This window comes from Lissotriton vulgaris, chromosome 3_1 (assembly GCF_964263255.1).
Source record: "Lissotriton vulgaris chromosome 3_1, aLisVul1.2, whole genome shotgun sequence".
In the NCBI taxonomy this organism is placed as follows: Eukaryota; Metazoa; Chordata; class Amphibia; order Caudata; family Salamandridae; genus Lissotriton; species Lissotriton vulgaris.
This window is the reverse complement of record NC_141689.1, coordinates 490,839,102-490,862,315: the sequence shown is the minus strand read 5'-3', so window position 1 is coordinate 490,862,315 and position 23,214 is coordinate 490,839,102. Positions and strand designations below refer to the sequence as shown.

At 42.1% G+C, this 23,214-nt stretch overlaps 1 protein-coding gene across 1 annotated transcript in view; it reads right to left on the bottom strand.

The window, feature by feature from the left end:
- Window positions 1-23,214, bottom strand: part of SERINC5 (serine incorporator 5) — a 255,206-nt gene that overhangs the window by 6,078 nt on the left and 225,914 nt on the right. Inside the window, exons 9-11 of the mRNA XM_086960722.1 lie at window positions 12,398-12,464; window positions 270-309; window positions 1-148 (exon numbers count right to left, since the gene is read on the bottom strand). Coding sequence (XP_086816848.1) covers window positions 1-148; window positions 270-309; window positions 12,398-12,464 — 255 coding nt within the window. The remainder of the gene's footprint in view (window positions 149-269; window positions 310-12,397; window positions 12,465-23,214) is intronic.

Sequence of the window (23,214 nt, the reverse complement as noted above, 5' to 3'; positions counted from 1 at the left end):
TGGAACCAGTTGGTTACGGTCATCATTACATACAAAGAGCCCAAGAAAAACACAAAGTGGAAGTATGTGTAGCTGTAGATCGTGGTTTTTCTTTCATCATACACCACTTGCTGACCTCCCCGGCCTGGTTTACAATATTCGTTGTCAGCTGCATGGAACAAATAAAATACTCTAGTGGTCACCTACTGTTTAATACTTCATTATTTAATTGTGAAAAAGGCACTACAATAACCCGCCACCCTTCTTTCTAGGTTAAGAAAAATTATTACCATCTCCATCAGGCGTGCAGCAGAAGCAGCAACGAGCTACCTACAAGAAGGAACACAAACACAATAATTATTTTAAATACAAGTAAAGGAACAACAAACAAAGGTGCGTGTCATTCGGTCTATATATATTGTCCTTTGCAAAAACATCTTTCAGTCTGGATAAGCATTTTAAACAACTCTGAAACACCAGCAGCAGCGGTACTTGGATTTGTTTTTTTGTTATTGTTAGACTAGACCTTTTTTTTGCACAGGATGATCATGGATGCAGCAAATATGACGTTTTTTTTATTTTATTGAGTTTTCCTGCTGGAGTTTGTGGATGAAGAATTTAATCACGCCTTTGGTGTACTTTGGGATGTTTTTGTTGGGTGCAATAAACGGTCCCTATTCGACTTGCAAAGAAACTGGTTAACTCTTCTTGGCTGAAGAGTCTGAACATGGCGATCCATAGAGTAGAAGAGGAGGGCCTGAAGCGAGAGGGAGTTCGCAATCATTTACCTACTTAACCGGGCATCACTGCACATAAACGACCTTCTGAAGTCACCAGGGTTCCCTGGAAAGTAAACAGAGAACACAGGGGCCCTGGGCATATAAACTATTTTTCTCTTTCCAAACATACATAGACAGGACTTTTTAGGTTGCGTTTATTTACAAGACATTGGTTAGTGACAGCTAAAACTTACCAGTTCTCCAACGAGGAGATAAGCCCTCTTTTTAAGTACAAAAAACAAGATTACGGTCAATAATGATCACAAGCAATCAGATGGGATCCAAAGAAAGACAAATGTGATCTGGTCAAGAATTGAAAATGAGGCAATCTTGATCAAAGGGACTTACGGAATTACTGGACTCCCATATAATGTATGAAAAAATGGTCAACATACACCTGTCAACAAAAGCAGGGAGCTCACCCGTACACGCTATAGTTCTGAAAGCTGGCTTATAGATCAAAACTGAGTTGGAATGTGAGATTGGAGAAAAAGGCTGGTTGGGATAATTGCAATGTGTGGCAAAAGTGAGAGTTAATTTTCCTAGATGCTTAGCGCCAGAGAAAATAATGCAGTGAATATACTGGTCCCCATTGGGATGGGAATGGTCGGTTTAAACCAGGAATTTGCCTGAGATGTATAGGATCACATGCAATTGCCGATCAATACCGTATTCTCAAACAGGGAACTAATGTTTAATGTTAACGTGAAATAAGAGCCAACAAAAAAAAAATCAAGCAAACCACGTTACATGAATTTCTAATGCTGCAATACAAATTGTTCTGAAAAACTGGAAAGCCTTCAAAACATCTGAAGATTAACATTTGGTTAATCAATCAATCAAGAAATCTTTATTTCGGTAATGTACCATAAAAGTAAACAGATAAACCTATAAAAGCGATGCATACAGATGACAATATAAATGGATTATAGCAGAAATAATTTCCAGAGCGATTTTTCAAATAGACACAATTGGACAAAATTCATGCATATAAAAACCCGGTAAAAAAAATAGGAGGAATAAATAAGTTGCTAAAAACACTAAAAGATTCATAAAAAAAACAATATGTTCAGCTCAGTTTCGATATCACAGTTGCATGCAGGACAATGTTTCGGAGCAGGGGATAACCACCTACTAGTGAAGGCTCGGAGGGGTAGGACTCCGTGCCTCCATTGTACATACAATTCTTTTACTAGCAGAGGATATTTGTCATCTAAAAATTGCTCAAAAAAATAAAAATCTTTAGCCACAAGAAAGGAAGCAGTTACAGCGCCAATTTGGGGAATAGATAATGCCACATCGAGTTGGTCAGCATAAAATACTTTCGTAAGCAGGGTGCGAGAGATCGTTTTACACCCCCTCTCTGAGTCAGCCCATAGGACAGGGACGCCTAGCCTTGTAAATTTGTTCTTTGTATAAGTAAGCCAAGAAATTTTCCATGCACTTGGCAAGGTCAGTATTTCTTTAAGTTCCTGTCTGTAATTTGTCAGCTTCGGTGTTACCCAGAGCCTGCGCCATAACCGGAGAGGTTTTAGAGCTAATTCTTCATCAATTGGTCTTATCCCCAAGTCAAGCCTAAAGGAAGGAGCAGTGTGCTGGATGGAAGTGCTAGCAGCGGTCTTAAAAAATTATTTTCAGTCCTAGTGATTTCAGTCCTGTTGCAATGTCCCCATAGTTCGCCCCATACATAATGGCACCCCTTGCTTCTGATTTGTAAACCTCCAGCGGGGGTCCAACAGGTTTAATGGTGGACTTGTTGTATAGTTTAAGAATTCCGCCCGAAAGTTGGGCCAGTTTTAATTGTGACTTAGTTTGCTGGGGGCCCCAGGTCAGGTTCTCATTGATGGTGACCCCCAAATAGTCAAAGGTGGTAACCCTTTCAAGTCTTGCTGTCCCTAGACTTGGGTTTGGTCGTGTTGTTTTCAGGGGGTTGAAGATCATGAATTTGGTTTTAAGAGAGTTGATCTCCAATCCCCGAACGGTACAGAATTCTTCAAAACCATCCAATGTTCGCTGTATACCCATTGGAGATTTAGAGAGCAAGAGGGTGCATCGGCGAACATAATAGCAGGGACCCTATTGCCAGCCAACTTGGGAGCGTCATTATTCTTTACTCCGTTAAGATGCGTGATTACTCCGTTGACAGAGGCAAAACAGGGTTGGTGCGAGCACACAGCCCTGCCTTACCCCCCTGCCAACGGGAAATCGAGATGACAGTTTGCCGCTTTTCCCGCATCTAACTTGAGCAAAGTTAGCCTCATGTAGCCTCATCAGGACAGACAGGAGTTGGATAGGAATGCCCAACTTAAGAAGAACACTCCAAAGTTTCCCCGGGAAACAAGTTCGAAGGCAGAGCGAAGGTCAACGAATACCATATAGAGGCTGCCACCCTCTATTCTCACAGTTTTCCAATACAAGAGTAGTAGATGGAAAATTTGGTCCACGGTGGAGGTATTCTTCCTAAACCCTGCTTGATAGGGGCTAAGAATTGTAAACTCCTCTATCCAGTCCTGTAACCGGTCCAAAATGAGTCTCGCAAAGATCTTCTGGGGGATATCAATAAGGCTTATGGGTCTGTAGTTGGATGGGAGCAGAGGGGAGCCGTTTTTGAAATTGGGGACAATCTCCGCGCCCAGCCAAACACAGGGAACCACCAGGCCTCTCAGTACCGCATTAAAGAGGATCTGGAAATATGGACCCCAGATTTTCGGCTCATGCTTGAAAAGGTCACCTGGAAGTTTATCTAGGCCTGGTGCTTTGCTTGTGGCGAGTTTGGTGATTGCATTGCAAACTTCTGCCACCGTGAACTTTATCACCTCTGGCTGCATGATCGGTGCAGATTTGATTGGAATATTATCATGGTCGTCAGAGAGGCCCTCAGTGGAATACAAGGCCCGGTAAGGCCTTCCCAAACTTCCGCCGCTATGTTGGGTTCGATGGCTGCTTTCGGCTCACTGCAGCCGGTGTTAACTATGGACCAAAATTTCCGGGAATCTTTGGTGACTAGCGCTAATGATAAGCCGGACCACTTATCATGATCCCACTCTTCCTTGGCGCACTTGATCAGCAGCTTGTATTGTGCCCTCCTGGCTTTAATTGCAGATATGTTATTATCTTTTACGGCCTGCAATAGCTCTGTTTTGGCCTTCCTACATGCTGAGTTATACCACGAGCTGTGAGGGGCCCTTTTCCCTTCTTAGAAACCAGAGGGTTGAGTACCTCTGCCAAGTTGGATACTTAGCCCACATGAAGGGCCTCCAGCTTAGTTAAATAATCAGAAGGCGGTGGTTGATTGGTTAGCACTGCAACCTCTATAAAGAAGGGAATTATCATACTATATAACTTTTCTATTTGTTCCGGGTGTTACATTAGTTTATGCTATCTTACTCTGCGCCTGTCATTGGACAGGGTAAGATCGCTATAATTATCTTCGGAGATTGAGGCGCCACTCCTACTGGTATTGGGCAAGCCCAGTTCTAGAATTAGGGCATTGTGATCACTGTCCACTCTTGTGACAACATTAAAATCTGTTACCTTTGGCCATTACCTGGTTTCAGCCAAAATGTAATCAAGATGGGACATTTGTCTGGGTTTGTTAAAAGTACATTTGGCTGGGGTATCGGAGGGGGTGCGGCCATTACAAGCTTGTAGGGAGGGAATTAGGGTTAGTGATGTAATCTGTATGGCTAGCGGAGACCATGCCCTAGCAGATGGAGCCTGAATCAAAGGAATGGACCAGTGATCATCCTCTGCCGATAAAGCATCTTCACTTATACCCTCAAGAGGCTTGTAGTGGCAATTCAGATCACCCCCCACCAGAAGGTAGGTGTCACTCGAGATTGTCGAGATAAAAAGGGACAGGTCCTCAATAGTACTAGACTCGCTGGCTGTACTAACGGGGCGCGAGTAGTCATTAATCAATGCAAGCTTAAAAGCATTGGGCCAGGCAAGGACTACACATTGAATGTCTTTGGAATGGGTGTGTAGTGGCTTGACAGTACAACCCAGGTGGGCCAACCCAGATAGTAAGTCCTCCTGACGGGCAACCTCTCCCTCCCCATACTGCCGGAACATGGAATGAAGCAAAACCTGCTCGATATTGCTCTGTTCGGGCCCACGTTTCTTGAAAGAGGCATACATCACTTTCATCCACGAAGGAGCCCCGTTCAGGACAAATCAATTTATTGGGCAAGCCTGCCACATTCCAGGATAATATTTTTAGTGACACTGTCCTTGGGCCCATAATCATACTCTTGGGTGGCTCCGGATTTCCCTCCTCTGTTAAACCCATTTTGCGTAATAAGCGGGGCAATACTTGGCTTTTCGTGGCTAGGTCAACTACAGGCTCCTTACTTCTATCAGTGGGGAGTGGGCTACTACTTAAGGTGGTTGAGATCAATGTATTCACCATGCATCTTTCAGCACTCCAAGCCCCGATGGTGCTAGAAATATTTCTTCTTATTTTTATTCCGCCGCCATCCCGCTTTCCCCAATCTGTCTCAGGGACTGTCCCATTTGTACCCCCAGGAGTGGGCCGCAGTCAATCCACCATGTCAAGGCAACTATATCTATTTTGTAGACGGACAGCCACAGGAACTTAAAGGTTCTCTAGGCCTTCCCTGGCTGATACCACCCACTGTTGGGCGCCCTACTGTGTTCCAAACTTGTTCGGTACGGGGCCTAGTGCGTAATGGACCAGGGGGGTAAAAGTGCGACAAGGGAAGAGACTGTATAACTGACGCAGGTCTAGACTGACTCCACTCACAAATGTGGGACACCGTCCGTGTGTCTCTAAAATGTATCAAGACACAGTCTCCCATTGAGTCCTTTGCTCTGTGACCCACCCATGAGACCCTGCGGACATACAAGATTCACTGGAGACATGCGGCGGGAGTGGCCTATTTGTGTTAAGGCAATGCGTGACTTTATTCTTTAGTAACGTGTGATTCCTCACTATCGTTCTTTAGCTCAGGTACCCTCACTAAGACCACTACATATGGGCTAGATTCGGGGGGTAAATTCTTATGGGTAATGTTTTACTATTAGACTGATGGTGAGCGGATGCACTGTGGTCATACCTAGATGTAAATTTATTTTGGGGGTGCTGTTCCGAACCACAATTATCAACGTTCGCTGCTGACCACTTCCGACCTCCCAGCCCCCTGTACACTTTGATCATCTGCCACAGACCTCGTTGCACCCGTGATATTTAGATCAGGTGGAGTTAAAGATATATGCTTGTTGCTAACATTACTTAGTCTGGCTAGAACCCCAGAGTTCTGATCTGAAACATTGGTGAGAGATAGTAAGTTTGCTTCAATAGCAGACAATCTGTTCCTAAGAGGTAATAGGCAGTCAGCAATTATAGCCCCCCACTTTGTCCCAAAAAGCATTGTTCGCAGAAACCTCTGGTATGATGGGGGCAGTCTGGGTCACTAAGGGTGGCTCTAACTCAGTCTCCTCATAGTGACCCAGGGTTTTCCGTCCATCCTCACCCATCCTTGTTAGCTTTGATTTGCTGGGACAGTTTTTCTTCGAGTAACCCCCCTCCCTCTTCTTTTGGTTAGCTCCTTGCGTGTCCTTTGACGGTTCCTTTCTTTTCGTAGAAGGGGCAGACTTTGACCTGCTTAGAGCACAGGATAGCTGGTCCTGTGCCCTGTTCTCCGTCACAGAATCTGCCATAACAGTAGCCGCTGTATTATCCACTATTGGGGGCTGCTCATTGCTGGTAGTCGGACCATGGGCAGGAGAATAATCCAACATAAGCCCACCCACAGACGAACACTTAGCTGAAAGCGGATCTATTGATAGCCGTCGTTCTGTTACTGCTATCTCTTTTGCGAGCACATTCGAAGCTCTCGTAATAAAGTAGTTAAGTGTTCCATCATGCCCCCCCTTTGGGCCCATCTTTTCCTTATTAACACCGGTCGCCATCGAAGAACAACTTGCACAACTTAAGCCACCCCCATGTAGCGAGTCTTAGGCCAGAACTTTGGACTCACCGCACTATGATGAACACCAATGTCCCAAGGCAGGCGTTAGAGGGTGAGCCCAGCCCAGCCTGCTCTTGCCTCAAACGAGCCCGCCCTTGGCCCGGGCTTCGCCCGGCGCGCCTCCCGCGTAGCGGGGGGCGTGACCAGAGATATAGACGGTGGGCGGTAGGGGAGGAGCACAGATGATGGTGATTGCGGGGCGCTTGGTTTTCGTAGTCCCCTCAAACCCTCGGCGGCCAGGCAGAGCAGGTAGAAATCCAGTTTAACACACAAAAGCCGCTGCGAGCAATCAAAATGGCGGAGCCTGCTCCATTTGAAAAATGTATCTATAAATCTAAGATGTCAACTGAGTGTTTTGAAACTACTAATTCATTCCCTGTTCCCATAATTTGTATTACCAGTTCTGGATATGTGTGTCATTTTATCCTGCCCTGCCCCAACAGTGTAACTGAATCTTTTTCAGACTCTTACTTCCATGTATTTTTTTTTTTTACACTACCAGCGGTCTGGAAATCCACCTATTTAAATGAGTCTCGTTTAACATTTATTCATTTATTTTTATGCATATATAATGTTAAACATTCTACTAAAAATGTTATCAAAAGGAAAAAAGAAGCTTATTGGTCTAAAATGGATCTCCTATAAATATATCTTTCACGTTGCTGGCAGAACAAGACTCTGTCTAGATGATCATCTCCACAAATGGAGATAACAGAAACTAGGCAGGATATACCCGGAAAGGCCCCCAGCTAGTAAAAATTTGCAGCACTCCCATTGCATATTTTCCTGTTACTTGGGGGTGCCCTTCAAAAACAGGAATGTTGGAGTGTGTTAGTTGGGCGACTACATTTGATGAATTCGATTGGTTTGCTGCTTTTCCATTCTGGGTTCCTGCTCAACTCAGCATAATGGATCACAGGACTAAAACAAGGACTTGTGATACACTTGACTTTTTTTGCTTTTGGTTACACTGTGTACTCTGCAGCACATGGTCAGTGATTTGTGAGAGAATATAGCTGAATCGGTTTTGGACGACACCCTGTGGACACACATCTTTCTAACATGACTCAGAATGATTCGATGAAGTTTGAACCAATGCAAGACCGGAAGTACACTACAAGAGAAATAGTGGGTAAATACACTGCCATGGGGGAGGCAGTGGCGAAAGTTCATGACAGAGAGGACACGGATGAACGATACCTTAACTCCATGGCTGCTAGAGCAATTCCCGCTGGGTGCTGAAATATTCAGAAACCCATGCTCCATGACGAGCTCAGCTCGTCATGAGTATGAGAGGTGTACATCATGACGAGCTGAGCTCGTCATGAGCGTCGAAGGTGTTAAAAGCAGCAACAATGGCAGTGTAGCAACAGGCACATTATTTCAATAATGTACTATCACGGTCATGATGAAATTGATCTACTAATGTGATTCCCTGGAAAATGCAGCAAGATCAATGATAAGAGTGTGTGCTGGTAGTCCTGCCTACATTAGAAGTAGAGTATCTCTGGTTAGAATAGCAAGAGTTATTCCAAAAGGTCGTAAATAGGGGGTACCCTGTCCACACCTTTCGAAATTAAGCAAGCGACTACAATACCAGAGTATACCAAAGTGGGGTCAACCCGGATGGCAGGAGAAACATCATTTTTTTATCGGGGCTCCATAAATCAAAGAGGATACCTGATGAAAGTGGCAGCAAGGGACTGTTTTGAAGGAATAAGAAATTCCATATTTGCCTCGGGCAATGCAACAAGAGAAAGGACTTTCGAGCCATGAAAAGAGTTAAACTTGGTAGGCATGACGGTGTCCCAATGGCACCCAGTGACTTGAGAATGGCTTGTGTCTGAGAAATCTAGGGTTTCATGTGAAGAAACCATGGCTCCTGTTTGAACCCCTCCATTGAAAGTGGCAGGAATGGGATTAGAAGAATAAGATTTGTTGTACCTAGAGGATCAGATTAAGACCTTATCCTGGCATGAAAAAAACGAAAAATATCCAGATTTGCCTGTCAATTTCGCTCTTCAGGCAGTTTATCTGCAAGGCCCAAACTCACAGTTCCCGTGGTAGTAGGAAGATGCATTTCTTTGTCTGGCCGGATATTGCTAAAGGAGCAACAGAGATAAAATCAAAGCTACATCAGATGAATGACTCATTCAAATAGATTGGTGCACAGGTACTTCTCCAGTTAAAGATCGTGCATCATTGAAGGAGATGGTTTTATTCTTCAACATAAGATCTATTTGATGACAATATTTTTAAAGCCACATAGTATCATGGGCCGTCAACAGGCCCCCACTTCAGGCCTACTATGTGGCTCTGTCTGTTTCGGACATGATCCTCTTTCTTCAAAGACTTGTTTTAGTTTTTATCGGTGTGCAAGAGGGAAAACGTTTTATGCCAATTGCCTCAGCTTAGTGACCAGTGGTGTTCACTAAGCTGATCTCTGCATCTCTGTATCTAGGCTAGACATTATCTATGCCCTACCAGTTCCCTCCTTGTTCTGTTAAGAATGTGTTTAGTACCACTTATTAATGGTTTCTCCCCTGCTTCAGATTACCTATGTTATCTGTGTATGTTCCCTCCAGAGTCATGTGATTCGACTCATGCTATCCTCTCAAAAACTACAAATCATATTTTCTTCTCCAGTTCCCTTTAACACGGTCATGCTTTTTCTCTCGGCTTCCATGCGAGTCCCCTGTCTTCCACCGCAAAATTGGCCTGTAAGAAACCCACAGCCCTGTTAATCTCCATGTTGGAACAAGAAACTTAAACACATCTACCTTAACTCCAATATGAAATTATCGGATCACAGATCATTTGGGAATGTCAAGTGCATGTTAAAAATTGACACCTGACACCATTTAACACAATGTATTTAACAAATATTCCCTAAAGTCATAGTTAGGAGTTATCCTGAGGCTCTCTTTTACTGTAACATTAATATTAGAAACTATGACTAAAGTAAAATCACTACTGAAGACAATAGTTCACCTATTAGCTCCTAAAACTGCTGCATCTCAGCCACTCCTCAACAACACTGGTACTAAACTCATCACCTATACCTACATCATTCCAAAACTATTGCCTGCCAAAAACCAGGACTGAGAACAAATAAACTTGCCTAAACTGAGCACTCATCCTTTTCCAGTAACTACTTCAGTCCTCCTCTTGATCATAATCACTTGATTACCATTTACAACACAACCACATCAAATGCACAAACACCACTGTATCTCCGTTTGCATCCCATAGAAGTCCATTACTCCCCTGCTCACTACTGGCTATCATAGTGAATTGATCAAATATAAATAATGTATGGTTCAAACAGTTCAACAACAAGCCTAAAGTGAAGAAACCAGAGTGTTATGCATTCCAAGCAGTAGGTAACAAAATTGCAAGAGCGGAAACACTTCGTTGAAGCAGGTATCAACCAAGTTAAGTGCAAAGTACTAGTCAGTCAATGGTAGGACCGCCCTGATATTATCTGATCTATGTCTCCAAACCATTCAAGTTCACTGCTAACTGAAACTGACCCACATTAACTAAAATAGTGGGCCAGCACTTTATACCCCAGTGGTAAAAAAATTACAAGTTGCTCAAATAAAGGGCGTTTCAGCTAAAAAAAAAAAAAAAAACACAAAGTTCCTAGTAAGGAAGCCCAGTGTTGTCTTGAAGGCATAAGTAACTTCAGATCGATCGCAGGTTAAAATAGTGGAAAGTCGTAGAGCATGGGAGCTCAAAGATTTCTTCTCAGTAAATAACCTAATTGGAGACTACTCATCTTGATTTCGAGTTTGACATGGTAATGAGACAGCCAGCCTGAAAGTTTCTGAAAATGCCTTCAAATGACTGACAGTGATTGTTCGCGCTTGCTTGATTTACAAGGCCTCTCTGTAGTTTTTGATGCTATGGACTGCAACCTTCTAGTAGACAGCCCTGGAAACTTGCTTTGAGGTCATTGGAGATTTTCTGTTCTCTGTAATAGAATTCAACCAGCAAGTCCAGGTAAATGAGTCTCTCTCGTATCTGCCTCTTTGCCCATATGGAGTTCCTCAGAGATCAACACATGCCAACCAGTGCATGGAACTTGGAAGTATCATATTAGATGATCTTGGCATTTAATTTGACCAATACAGCAATGACACAAGTATGTCAAAGTCACTGCCATTAGAATGTGTGTCACCCATTACTGTCTAATATCCAATCACGGATGGGACTAGACCTTTCTCAGTCTGAATCCACTGAAAAACTGAGTTCATTAGAATTCGGTAGAAAAACTCCTAATCCTAGGTCTAACACTAGGTGCGCATCCCCCCCCCCCCCCCCCCCCCCTCCCAACTGGCTGGTCTCTCAGTACTGAAAAAATGTGACAAATCTCTGAGCTCAACCCTCAATATTAAGCTCTTTCTGAAAGCACTCATGGGTTAGCTGCCAACGCTGTAGGTCAACTGTGTTAAAGGCTTCTAATGGGGAAACTTGAACACAGACCAAATTGATTTCTTTCCAATATTAAAGAGTCAAATTGATGCAATGATCGGGGAAACAAACATATCCAGAATGGTGTTTGAGAAGAGAGAAGGTTGAACTTACTGTGTAGATGCTTGCACCATTACCTTTACAACAAATAGAATGTGATATAGTTGATAAACACAAGCATAAGAGAACGATTATTTTTAAGCAAGCATAACAAAATCTTGCTTTAGACTTCCTGTGTTGAGTCCCTTGGTGAATGTTTCAAGATGATGCAGCCCGGACATATTATGAAGTTACTATTTCCGATTTTTCCTCCAAAAACAGCTTTAAGAGTAGTCTTCAAGCTAGCATTAGCTCTAAAACTTATGAATGAGGCTTATGGCCCTGAGAATAGCCCAGTCGTTCATCGTTTTGAAAAAGGCTTTTTTGAAAAGAACCTGGAGAAACTGACCATAACAATATCCACGAAAATGATATACTTTTTGAACAACAAGAGTGAATGTCTGTCTTCTGGAGCCCACCTCCACTTGCTTCACCCATGCACTAAGGTGCCTCGGACTTGCCCTATATTATAGCGAGTGGCATATCTAGGTTTTCATCAAAGTCTATATCTCACTAAGCTTACTACACCCTATGCCCCCGCCATCCTGCTGCTTATAACACCCAGACTTCATGCAGTCACTTCAGCAGCAGAACTAATGGCCTGGCATGCGGTGGGCCTCCATAAGCTTGGTGGTTTGTATCGAGATGGTACACTTCCCTGCCACGAGCTGCTTATAGGGTATGAGGAAATGTCCCGGGACACTTCCTTAGTTACAATTTTTGGGTTGACACCGTGCACCGCAACTGGGGGGATAGCTCACAAGAGCCCCAATTACATCTCACAACCCAATACCTTCATGTCATGGGTACGGGTGGTCCCCTCACCAGGTGGAATACGGAGGTTAACCAGTGAGGTTGTTCTTTTTAGCAGTGCCTCCTAAAGTGCTGGCATTAGCAGTTAACAGACAACAGTTGGATCAAGATGGCATCTTCATATGCTGGTATGTTGCGTGTAATGAACCCACGAGTCTTGGAGTAGGTAAGGGTGGGGCTTACTGTAAGGCTATTCAATTTCAAACCATAGGCTAATCACACAAGCCAAAACCTGTCTGACGAGAAATATCCACATACCTCTGTTTCAAGTGAGGGGGAGTTTCCCTTCAACGCTTCAGAACTTGCACGTGTTGTGGAGGTCAAGCTACAAAAACAATAGTGAAAAAAATGTCATATTTTGCCACATATAAACCATATTCCTATTTCATTTTTAATTGCTTAAAAAGTACTGAACCATTTAAACAAAACGGTTCAGCCACCATATTGTCCATTTCACTTTAGGTCCTCTAAGCAAGGGCAGAGGGAAGTGGACAGAAGGCCACTAACAGTCCCTCCTCCCATGAGAGTTGTGACCTATGCCAGGGGTATTTAAAGAACAGAAAGTACTGTGCATCATATGTAGTGACAACCTTCTAAAAGTGGAAAAAAACGCACGGCTTTCCTAAAACACACAACTTGACTTTGTTCATCTAAAAAACAAGGGTTTTAAAGTGACACATTTCACTTTATTTACGCTACTTCTGCAAGATTTCAATGCGTTTTCAAATGAAAACACATAAATGCAAGCATTTCATGCTTCCTACAACTCCCTCTCCCCAACTCCTTAAGCGACATAGCAACACTGTTAATGGGATTGTCTGTAATGCAGTCTTGGTTGGTGGCACTGTATGAAAATGGGCCAGGTTTCCATTCAAACATTTTAAGCTACATCTCACTGGAGGTTATATGATTTTAGATCCCTAAAGTTTGGGATTCCCGTAAAATATCCATATTATTATTATTGTTAACATTTTTGCACCCATGTCCTATGCGACCATAACGTAGTTACAGTACAGTAAACTATAACACATTTTCAGTACTTTTTTGCATCTATTTCTCATAATTAGTATTACTGAAATTATAATGCTTTTATCTAGTTGCAGATAGGGCATGGCTGGTGCACTCCATCTCTCCTTCAACAATATAATACAGTACAATGTCATTGATCGTACAAAGTGTCAGTGGACTTTTAAAAGTCTTTCCAGCAGACGGATTCCTATTTCGCCACAGTATTCCTCCATGAAGTGTATATATGGCCAGCAAGTACTCCGTTTACAACTAGCAGTCCCAGAGAAGGCCTAACTCCCTGCATACCATCATTTTTTGCTGCTCAGTCCCCTTCAAACATAGGTCTCAAACACTAGGTTATTTACAATCATGTACCAACCTTTTCTTTTCCAAACCACTGGTCCTTGAACTCCGTTATACTTGATTGTGACAATCGTATCCTTTTATATATGCAGTGGCATTAGGGTTACGTATACTCCTGAGGTATGGTCACATTTAATTTCTTTGAATTTTTCTTGTGGCGTTCCTGTATCTGCTTCCACCGAGTTTGCCTCTAACTCAGTCAATATGTATATTTAATATGAATAAAAACATACGAACATTCCTGGAATATTGTAACTGGTTTTAATAAAAATAGTGACACATCTACAGCGGAAAAACTGTCAAGCAGAGGACTGCATTCCTACGTAACTGAAAAAGACAATAGCAATGCAATGGGAATACTGGAATTTATGTTTCCAATTATCGGCTTCATAAGAGTTCGATTGTGTTTTACTTGCAGAGATGAACACCATTTCTGCAGAGGAGGCTTAAATCGGCCATTCCAAGAATAGAGGAGCCGTACCACAAGATAGCTTGACGCTTTAAAGAAGGGAGGTGAATTTATCTTGAACTATAAAACTCTGATTTTTCAATACTTCTCCCACAATCAAAAGCCTAGGAACTTTGTCTTTCTTCCTCAAGAAAATATGAAGTTATGGCTGCACGGACAGAAACTCTTTTTGCTGGACATGTGATCGCACAAACTGTAAAGTGATCATCCTGAATGTTTCAATTGTAGGAGGTCTCGGATCTGTTAAAAAAACAGCTCGCTCCTGCCACGGTCTACTCAAAACAGAATGATCTAAGACCTGCCCCACTGCTCAATGTTGACTTGTGTTCTTCCTCTCGACTATTGCATTAAAAACTATAAATAAAAAGACGTTTAAAGAAAGCCAGGGAACCAGGTTATACTGAGGAAACAAGGGAGTTCAGAATTAAAATCTTTTCCAGGCATGTGTAAACCCACCCCTCTCCTCACCCAGATACGAGTGGGAGAACTCAACGGAACAACGTTGTTTATTTGTGCTCAGGGAGATTGCTATGCTCCTTTGCTTTTTGAACTTTTGTGCATTCGCTGTCTTTTGTTTGGAAGGGGAGCTTATTTTGATCTTAAAGACCCGTTCATTATTCTTGCTCCTGTCTTTCTTGGCTTTTTAGAAAGGTTCCCACTGTGTTGGTACTGTAAGAAGATACAAGGAAATGGCCACCTTTCTTCTCAAGGACCAGCTGCCTACTTCACAAACACAATGAGTTAAGGTTAATCAATACAAACATGGAACATACAAATACTGCTAACTTAACATGCACATAAGCACAGCATTCAGGATTAAGTTATTTATTTCAATCTGCTTTTATTGCTTTGATGTAGGTTTAAGTTGAGCAACACTGAATAGCAGTTGTTAGCCTGATTTCGAAAGTTGCTTACATAGCGTACACATTGGAACACGGCGACCCGGGAGACTGGAGTGCAGCTCTCGTCTTCTCCATACAAAACTCAAACTACGAGTGATCCTGTCGGTTTGAAATTAGCAGTCAGCAACTCCCGGGCTTTCCAAACTGGATTTCGCCTCTAGAGCACGACCACCACCCGAGTCGTCTCCCTTTGCGCCTTTATCTTGACAGCGAGTTTTATGCCAACTTGACTGGGTTAACTTGAAACGCTCTGGTTTAACATTACAGATTGATTCTACAAATTTGAATTCTACTTGATCTTTCACCTGCCCTGCGGGGGCGGAATTATCACCGGTGTAGCAACCTTTCAACCTTCTAGACAGACACCGCAGCCCTGAAGAGTCGCGTGATTACTGTTCCAACGCGACAAAACACGTGTCGGCTGGTTGTGGAACCATTAAACATACTCCGAAATCCTAACATGGATTGCTTTCTAATTTACCGTTACACTTTTTTTTGTGCATACTCTGGCAGAGCGCCCGAGCATACACTCTGTGCTTCTTAAACCCTGTTTCTAGTCAGTTGTTTGCGTACATAGGGTAATTGGTTCACCGATTCCGTGAAAGAAATCCTTCGAATAGTCTTCTTTTATCTTAGTGGTGGGTTTTTTGATTCTTTCTTTGGAGATCTCTCATGCTAGTTTGCATTTCTAGTTGTTTAATTTGGATGTGCTGCCAGCCTCCATTCAGAGATTCATTACTGCTTCTCCAATAGATCAAGATGATCTCCGATGGCTATAGGACATTTCCACTTTTTTACAGAGTCATATCTGCTATCACACCTAAGTTTGTTGGCTTTGTGCATTAGTCTCCAGGTTTGTGCTGTGTAAGTTAAAACACCTATCACATGACCTTGAACGAGTTGCTTAAAGCATACTGCTAAATTCGTTTTTTCTTTAGTTTTTTTTTTATTTTCCATTTCCTTTTGTCCTTGTGGTCAAAAAGACTGGCAAGTTTCAGTATGAGAGGAGGACACTGCAATCTAAAGTAGGTGAACTGATGCCACTTATACCAGAGCACTTATTTTGTTTGAGGGGCCACACTTTGTGGCCTCGTTCTGCCAACTTAGATTTCAGATTGGTGATTTCTCTGTCCAGAGTCCTCAGCATAGATCAGAAAATAAATGACCTATGTTTGGAAGGTTTTGAGATCTATTCTGCTACACTTCATGAAGATGTGTAAAAGTTAATTTACTGTGCTACTAGCTGGCACTCACATAGGCATGGGAAGATTTCCTGCTCCGCAGGCCTCTGTGCTGGTCTTCCATATCTACTGGGCACCCAACTGAACTACGAGCACACCAGAACCCCAGGGGTACCAATAATCACCTGGTCAATGTTCTAGTGGTTCCGCAGGAGGCAGCCAATCCCATTAAAGGGGGCGGAGACTAGGTCAATGGCAGCATAGACCCATAGGAGAACAGTGTAGAAAGTATACATGGAGACGGAGCGTGGCCAGTGGCGTAGCGAAACTTGCAGGGGGCCCCTCTGCAAAGTGCACAAAGGGCCTCCCCCATGCTCCAGACCCAGTCAGCAGCACTCAGACACATCCCTGCATAGTGTCAGAGAAGGCCACTGGTGCTGGGGCCCCCGCACAGCATGGGGCTATCGTCATACCAGTGAATGTGGCGAGGGGAAAGAGTAGCCACTGGTGAACGGAGGCAGGAAGTCCTGAAGGAAAGCTGAGAGAGCAGAAGGATTCTTCCAGAAGCAAGTGATAACCAGGAGAATGGGAGTTGAGGCCCCTGGTGGGAGCAGACGGTGGGCCAAGGAGGAATCTGCAGCTACACTCGAGGAAGCAGAGGCAGAGTCCCAGGAAAAGGCGGCTTGGACGTGAGGACGAGAGTGCCAAGGCTCTTTAACAGAGCTGTGACCTCAGGCAAGTGAACAGCAAGGGTTGGGGAAAGGTAATTTGGTGGCTAGTCTTATGGCAGACGTCATGTGGATTTTAGTGGAGCTGCATGTGATAATATCACGGGTGCTGCTACCAGTTACACTGTTGTTTGGAATCTGCACTTTGGGCACACGCGGTATAGTGTTAACAGTGCTGTAACAGAACTTACTTTTTTGGAGACGTTTTCTCTCGTCCTAAAACTGGGACAGGCACACTTGTGTTATGGTGTTGGGTCCTATGATAGCAATAGGAGCCTGACTGCCAAGATGTGTCCTTTTCTCCCCAAGGGTATGCCAAAACGGAGTACAAGAAAACCCGTCCCCGAAACTAGGCACCAGTCCCAAAGTGTGGCGTTTCGACACTATTGGAACATCACAAAGCATGAGCTGAATAGAAACTGTTCTACCCATACTACATCTGCCGTGGAGTCTCATTCCTTATCCTGTTGCAGTCTTATTCCAAAAAGAGTTACTGTAAAGTACCATGATCCAAATATTCAGCTGTGATTTCATACTTAGTTTACGTAAGCTCCTACAGCTCCCATCCTTTGACTACCTCAATAGGAGCTTTACCATTCTGCTGTTACTCTTCTGATTGTATTTTTTCTGACATAGTTGAATTTTCCTCCCAAATCAAGTGCATGTTTAATGTGTTCTGAAGACTGCAGAATATGGTCTCATGCAGTATTCAGATACTGCCATCAATTCTGACTTCAATACAATGTGACTCAAGTTTCCGGAATGTTCTGGAATACCTCTTGCAGCATTGCCTAATCCTGCCCAATCTTCAATCTGATACTCTTTTGACATATCAGACTACAGAAATGTGGCTGCATTTTCTAGCCATATGTCAAAAGTCAAAAAAAAAGTCAAAGTCAAAAAGATTTTATTTGTGTAGGTACTCAACCGAGGACCACAAATATAGCATGAAAAAATAAAAGAGAATTTTACAAAAGATAAGTACATCACAAATTAATATAGAGCTAACATGGATTTAAAAAATTTGTACAAATTATAACATACAAATTCGTTCGGAGGATTAATGCCCGCTGCTAGTATTTCTTTTTCCTTTGTTAACCTACAGGATCTGTATATCGGTAAAATATAATGAGCGCGAGCTGCTACCACTTTAGAGTTGGGGCATATAAACAGTAAGTGCTCCACAGTCTGCTCACCCCCTTGACATAACAAACATAAATGGGAGAGTTCTCCAGGTACCCATTTTGCTTTATAGGTTTGTACAGGTAAAATCCCAGCTCGATACATGAAAATTACCCTCCTTGCATTATGAGAAAGACAATAAGAGATATATGGCTGTATATGTTTATACTCTATAAGTGTAGTGAATGGCTTGAAAGTTTTTAGCCTATAGCTGTGAGCATAGTCCAAATCATAACTCAACCTAGGAGTAAAACATTTAAGAAAGAGTTTTAGTTGTGGCACGGACCAAGTCTGCAAGATTTCTGTAGAAATTTCAGCCATTTGGAACGCCGCAGACATGTTCACTAGGAAAGTTTGCTTGACTACATCTGATCCAAAGGTTTCTTTTTGTAGCAGAAATCTAAGAGTTCCCTCCGATGCATGCAGGAGATGGTAGGCCCATCTAATTATGTTTGCCACGGCAGTGGCAAAAGCACTAGTAATTCCGAATTCCAGTCGTAGGACCTGAACTGGTGTAGCAATTGGGACCTTCATTATTTTTTTCAAGATTTTTCCCTCTTGGCGGTCCATGAAGCCCCATTGTTGAATGGGAATATATTCTGTGGCATAAGACAGGACAGCTGGTATTTTAACTTTATATATCTTTATTAATGAGGAAAAATGCCTACTCCCCGTGGCATTGTATAGTCTTGATAGTGTTCCTGCATGTAGATCAGATTTTTTCGTTAGCTTCTCGATATGCTTTGTATTTGTTAGATTCTTAGAGAGAATCCTGCCGAGGTAAATATATTCATTTTCTTCATCGACCTTTTCATCTCCTAGCCTCCAATTATATTTGACACTTTTCATCCTCCCGGAAAAGGCTACGACTTTGGTTTTCCTTACGTTCGGGATTAGATAATTGTCATTAGAGTATTGAAACAGAATATCTAAAGATTTTTGCAGACCAGATGGTGTGAGATCGAACAAGACAATGTCGTCCGCATAAAGCAACAAATGAACTCTTTGTTGGTTAATTTTTGGGGGCAGGCTTGAGCCCTTTTGTAGTTGATTTGGCAAGTCGTTTAGGTATAACGAGAACAGCAAGGGAGCTAGTAGACAGCCCTGTTTAAGGCCATTTTCAGTGTATATTACTTTTGTTAATCCTTTTTCGCCCCCCATTTGGACTCGACACCATGTAGTTGTATGGAGGCTGATTATTACCTGTAGCAAATGATCATTGATTCCCAAACTCCGCAGTTTTTTCCACAATGTGGGACGATCCACTCGATCGAATGCGGTCGAGTAATCTATGAAAGCCATGTAGACCGTCTGTTTTCTTCGTGTGACATATTTGTCCAGAAAAAACGGAATAATTGCTATGTTATCCGTAACAGAATGTTTGGGTCTGAAGCCTGCCTGGAACATGGGTATCAGACCCATCGAGAAGGCCCAGTTCTTTAATTGCAATAGTACTTCTGCTGCGAAGATTTTTCCGGTAGCGTCCAACAGGGCTATTTGGCGATAGTTTCCTGCTACCGTTTTGCAACCTTTTTTGTGAATAGGGATAATAGTACTCCCTTGCCATGACTTGGGAACTTGACCAGTGGAGAAAATGTAGTTAAAAAGTGGGGTTAGTAGAAGGCTCCATTCCTTAGAGTTTGTCTGCAGGGCCTTTATAGGAATTTGATCAGGACCAAAGGCTCCTGTGCTTCTCGCCCTCCGAATGTTTGTTTCAACCATTATAGATGTTGTTTTCGGGATTATTTTTTCCAAAACTTTTTCCTTTACTTTATCTGGGCTGTTTGCTTGTGATTTGTCCACATTTTTTTTGTAAAGATCTGCCAAGTAGATTTCCCACTCTTTCGGAGGAACAGGTACTGCTTGTAATTTCTTTTTTGTCCCTGATATTTTGGCTATTATGGACCAATAGGTTCTTTGATTTGGTTCTTTGGCAGCTATTTGTAATTCAACCCAGTTACGGTCTTGAAAGGTTTTTCTCTCACTTGTTTTTTCTCTTCTGAATTGATTTTTCAATTTGTTTATTTCCTTCTTTTTAGTGGGTGAGGGGTGTAGGTATTGAGCACGTATCAATTTGTTTAGGGTTTTCTTTATCAGTGAGTTCCCTGTTTTAGTATTTTTTTTCCTTTTTGAGTTAGTATTATTATTTTTTTGAAAATTCATTTCGATTAATACCTCCTTAAGATCAATGAGCATGGTCTCAAAATTTTCTATAGGATCTTCTGAATAAAGGTTCCTTAAGAAGTGTTGGTGCTCGACCAAATTTGTCATTTTACTCAAAGAGGTAGGATTCCAGAAGATACGTCTCCGATCGATATTTACCAGAGTTTCCTTTCTATTGAGGGTCATCAGACCTTCTTCTGCTGACAGGACCGACCAGCTGGTTCTAAGTTGCATGATGGCGTGGTCGCTCTCTATAGTGAAATTGGAGCAGAGGTGAGACATGGTTACAAGCTGGTCTTTGCCACAGATGATATAATCTATTATGGATGGTCTCCCGTTTCCCTGTCTTGTGTACGATGCCGGGATATCGCCTTCCACACTCCCGTTAAGGATTGTTCCATTTATGGAAAGCAGTACTGTTAACAATGTTTTCCCTCTTTTATTAGATCGTATTTCATTAGGGAATTGAGGGATTAAAGATTCCAGGCTTTCTTCTTCCAGAATTTTTCCCCACTTTTTTATTTCAGTGTTGGAAATTTTCCCGTTGAAATCTCCCGTGATTATATAGGGGGAAAACGTGTGGGCTTCAATTATTTGTATTATAGTTTGCAAGGTATCGTCATATAAGGTGTCATGCTTTTTTCCTGGAGGGGCGTATACATTGAAAAGCAACATTGTTCTAGTTGAAGTCGAAATGTAGGCTTTCAGAGACAGCTTAATACATTGCACATTTTCACTATTGGTTTCCACAATCTCTTGTGCCCACAGATGATCCTCTCTCATTAAAATAGCCAATCCCCCTTTGGCGTGGCCCCGGTTTGAGGCTTTTGCACATATGTTATACACATAGTAACCTTTTTGTAGAAAGGGCTCAGTTGCCCATGTTTCTTGTAGGGTCAATATGTCGAGCTGGCTGCTGAGGACTTCCTTCATTTCTTTCGTTGTTCTACCAGCGATGTTCCACGATGTGACCTTTAGACCTTGGTTAAACAGGGTACTTTAGTTGATTAGAACCTTTATTATAGTTTAACATCTCTGGGAGCCAGGACCATGAATTCTCCGTTTTATTTTCAGCAAAATTTTTTGTCTTCGATTCCATATGCCACACTTCCCTTTCCCCTTTTTTTACTCGAATTTTCAGTATCTCTTCTCCCTGTTCTATATCTCTAGTTTGAATACCCTCTGGATATCTTAAAGTCCCCGAGGATCTTTGTCCCTCGTTTGAACGCAGAGTAGAAAAACGTTGCGTATTGTTGTTGAAGGTTGGGTATTTTTTGGTTCCTTTGAGCTCAGCTTTCACAATAACATCATAACCAAATCGGTATATTATCTCCTTTTCCTTCAAAATAATACTTGGTATTACTGGGGACCAAAACGAGACTATTGCGATTTTGCTCTGACCTCGCTTTGGGAAAGATACTAGATCGATGTCACTGCTTGTCATAGATTGAAGAGACTTTATGTTTTGTAACAGGTGGAGGATCCTGCTTCTATTAAGAGGGATATTGTCAGTGGGAAATAGTTCTTCAAATAGAAGTACCTTTGATTGTGTGTCGATCGTGCAGTCATTTTCCTTCTCAAGAAAAGTTTTTTCAGCATTTTCATATCTTGTCGTTGTAACTGTGTTTAATGGTAGATATACATCCGCCTTAGGGTTCAAGGATTTCTTTCTATCGATACTTGTTCCTTTGGGGGATTCTCCTTTTTTACTCCTACATGGCGTACTTTTCTCGTCATTTTCCTCCTGTAGTTCTTTTTGTGGTATTTTGATTTTTTGAAATTTCAATTTGCGTGCTTGCTTTTTATGAATCCTTCTCGTAGGTTTTTTCTTCCTTTTATTTTTTCCATTTAACGTAGCATCTTTAGTTGAATTTGGTGTTGTTTCTCCTAAAGATATTTCAGACTTACTTTCTAGTTTTGATTCCTCGACTTCTTTTACAGAGTCTTTGTAGAGTCTTTCCTTTCCCGTTTTTTTGTTAAAAATCGGGAATTGTTTTTACTTTTTTGGGGGGTTTTCTCTAAACAAACGTTTCAAGGAGTATAGAGTGGATTCATTCAAAGGTTCCTTTTTTTTCCTGTTGTCAGCTGATTTAAAATCGTCATCTGATGTCTGAGTAGAAGAGTGACAATTACTTTGCTTATAATCATTTTCCTTTCGTAGCTTGGTATCCTCTAGTTTTCCTTCTAAGTTTTTTGAGGACTCCTTTTTCCTTTTCTCTTCTACTAAAAACTTCAGAATACCAATTTGGACGTCCAAAGTTTGGTCAGAGTTTTCAAGGATGTTACCTAAAAAGGAGAGAACTGATTCGAGAATTTCTTGTAATGTGAAGAAAGCCTTGGATAAAGGAATAGAAGATTTTTCAAGATTGTTGTTTTCTATTAAAAAGGGATCCAAAGAGGAATCTTGTTCATGTATAGAAAGTTTTTTTGTGTCTATATTTATTGACTTTAGCTCTTGACTGTTTTCTCCTGCTTTGTGGTTGGATATACATAAGTCTTTAGATGTTTGAGGGCTCCCATTGCCCTTTGTCAAGAGTATATCGGCATTCAAACTTTTTTGTTCTAATGTATAATTAAGAATACTCAGGTCTTCTGTTTTGTGTACACCCTCGTGGTTTTTTATAGGCGTTGATGATTTCACCATACTAGCAATGGAGTTTTCAAGTTGTTGTTCTCTTGTTATATAGGTAGACTTGTTGTTAAACACAGTATCGCTGACATTATGAGACAGATGGGGGGATGCCGATAAACATGACCGATCGACCGGACTCCCTGATATTTTATTTTCAGTGGCAGACATTGTTTTTTCCGGTTTCTTTTTTGCTGGTAAAGACGAGAAGTATTCACTGATTGCTGGGGTCAGGCTATTCCGGCCAGCTTTGACTCCTTTATCAGTAGATTTTCTAACAGCTTCCTCGGTTCCCATTCGTTTCATAAAGATTGTACGCGAGCGTAGTTTCTTTAGACCCATTGGTGAGGAGACTCGTGCCGCTTGTATCGAAGGAAGGGAAATTGATTACCTTTCTTCGGTGTTATGACTCAACGGTAGTCACTATATGTTTTTTTCTAAGAGAAGATG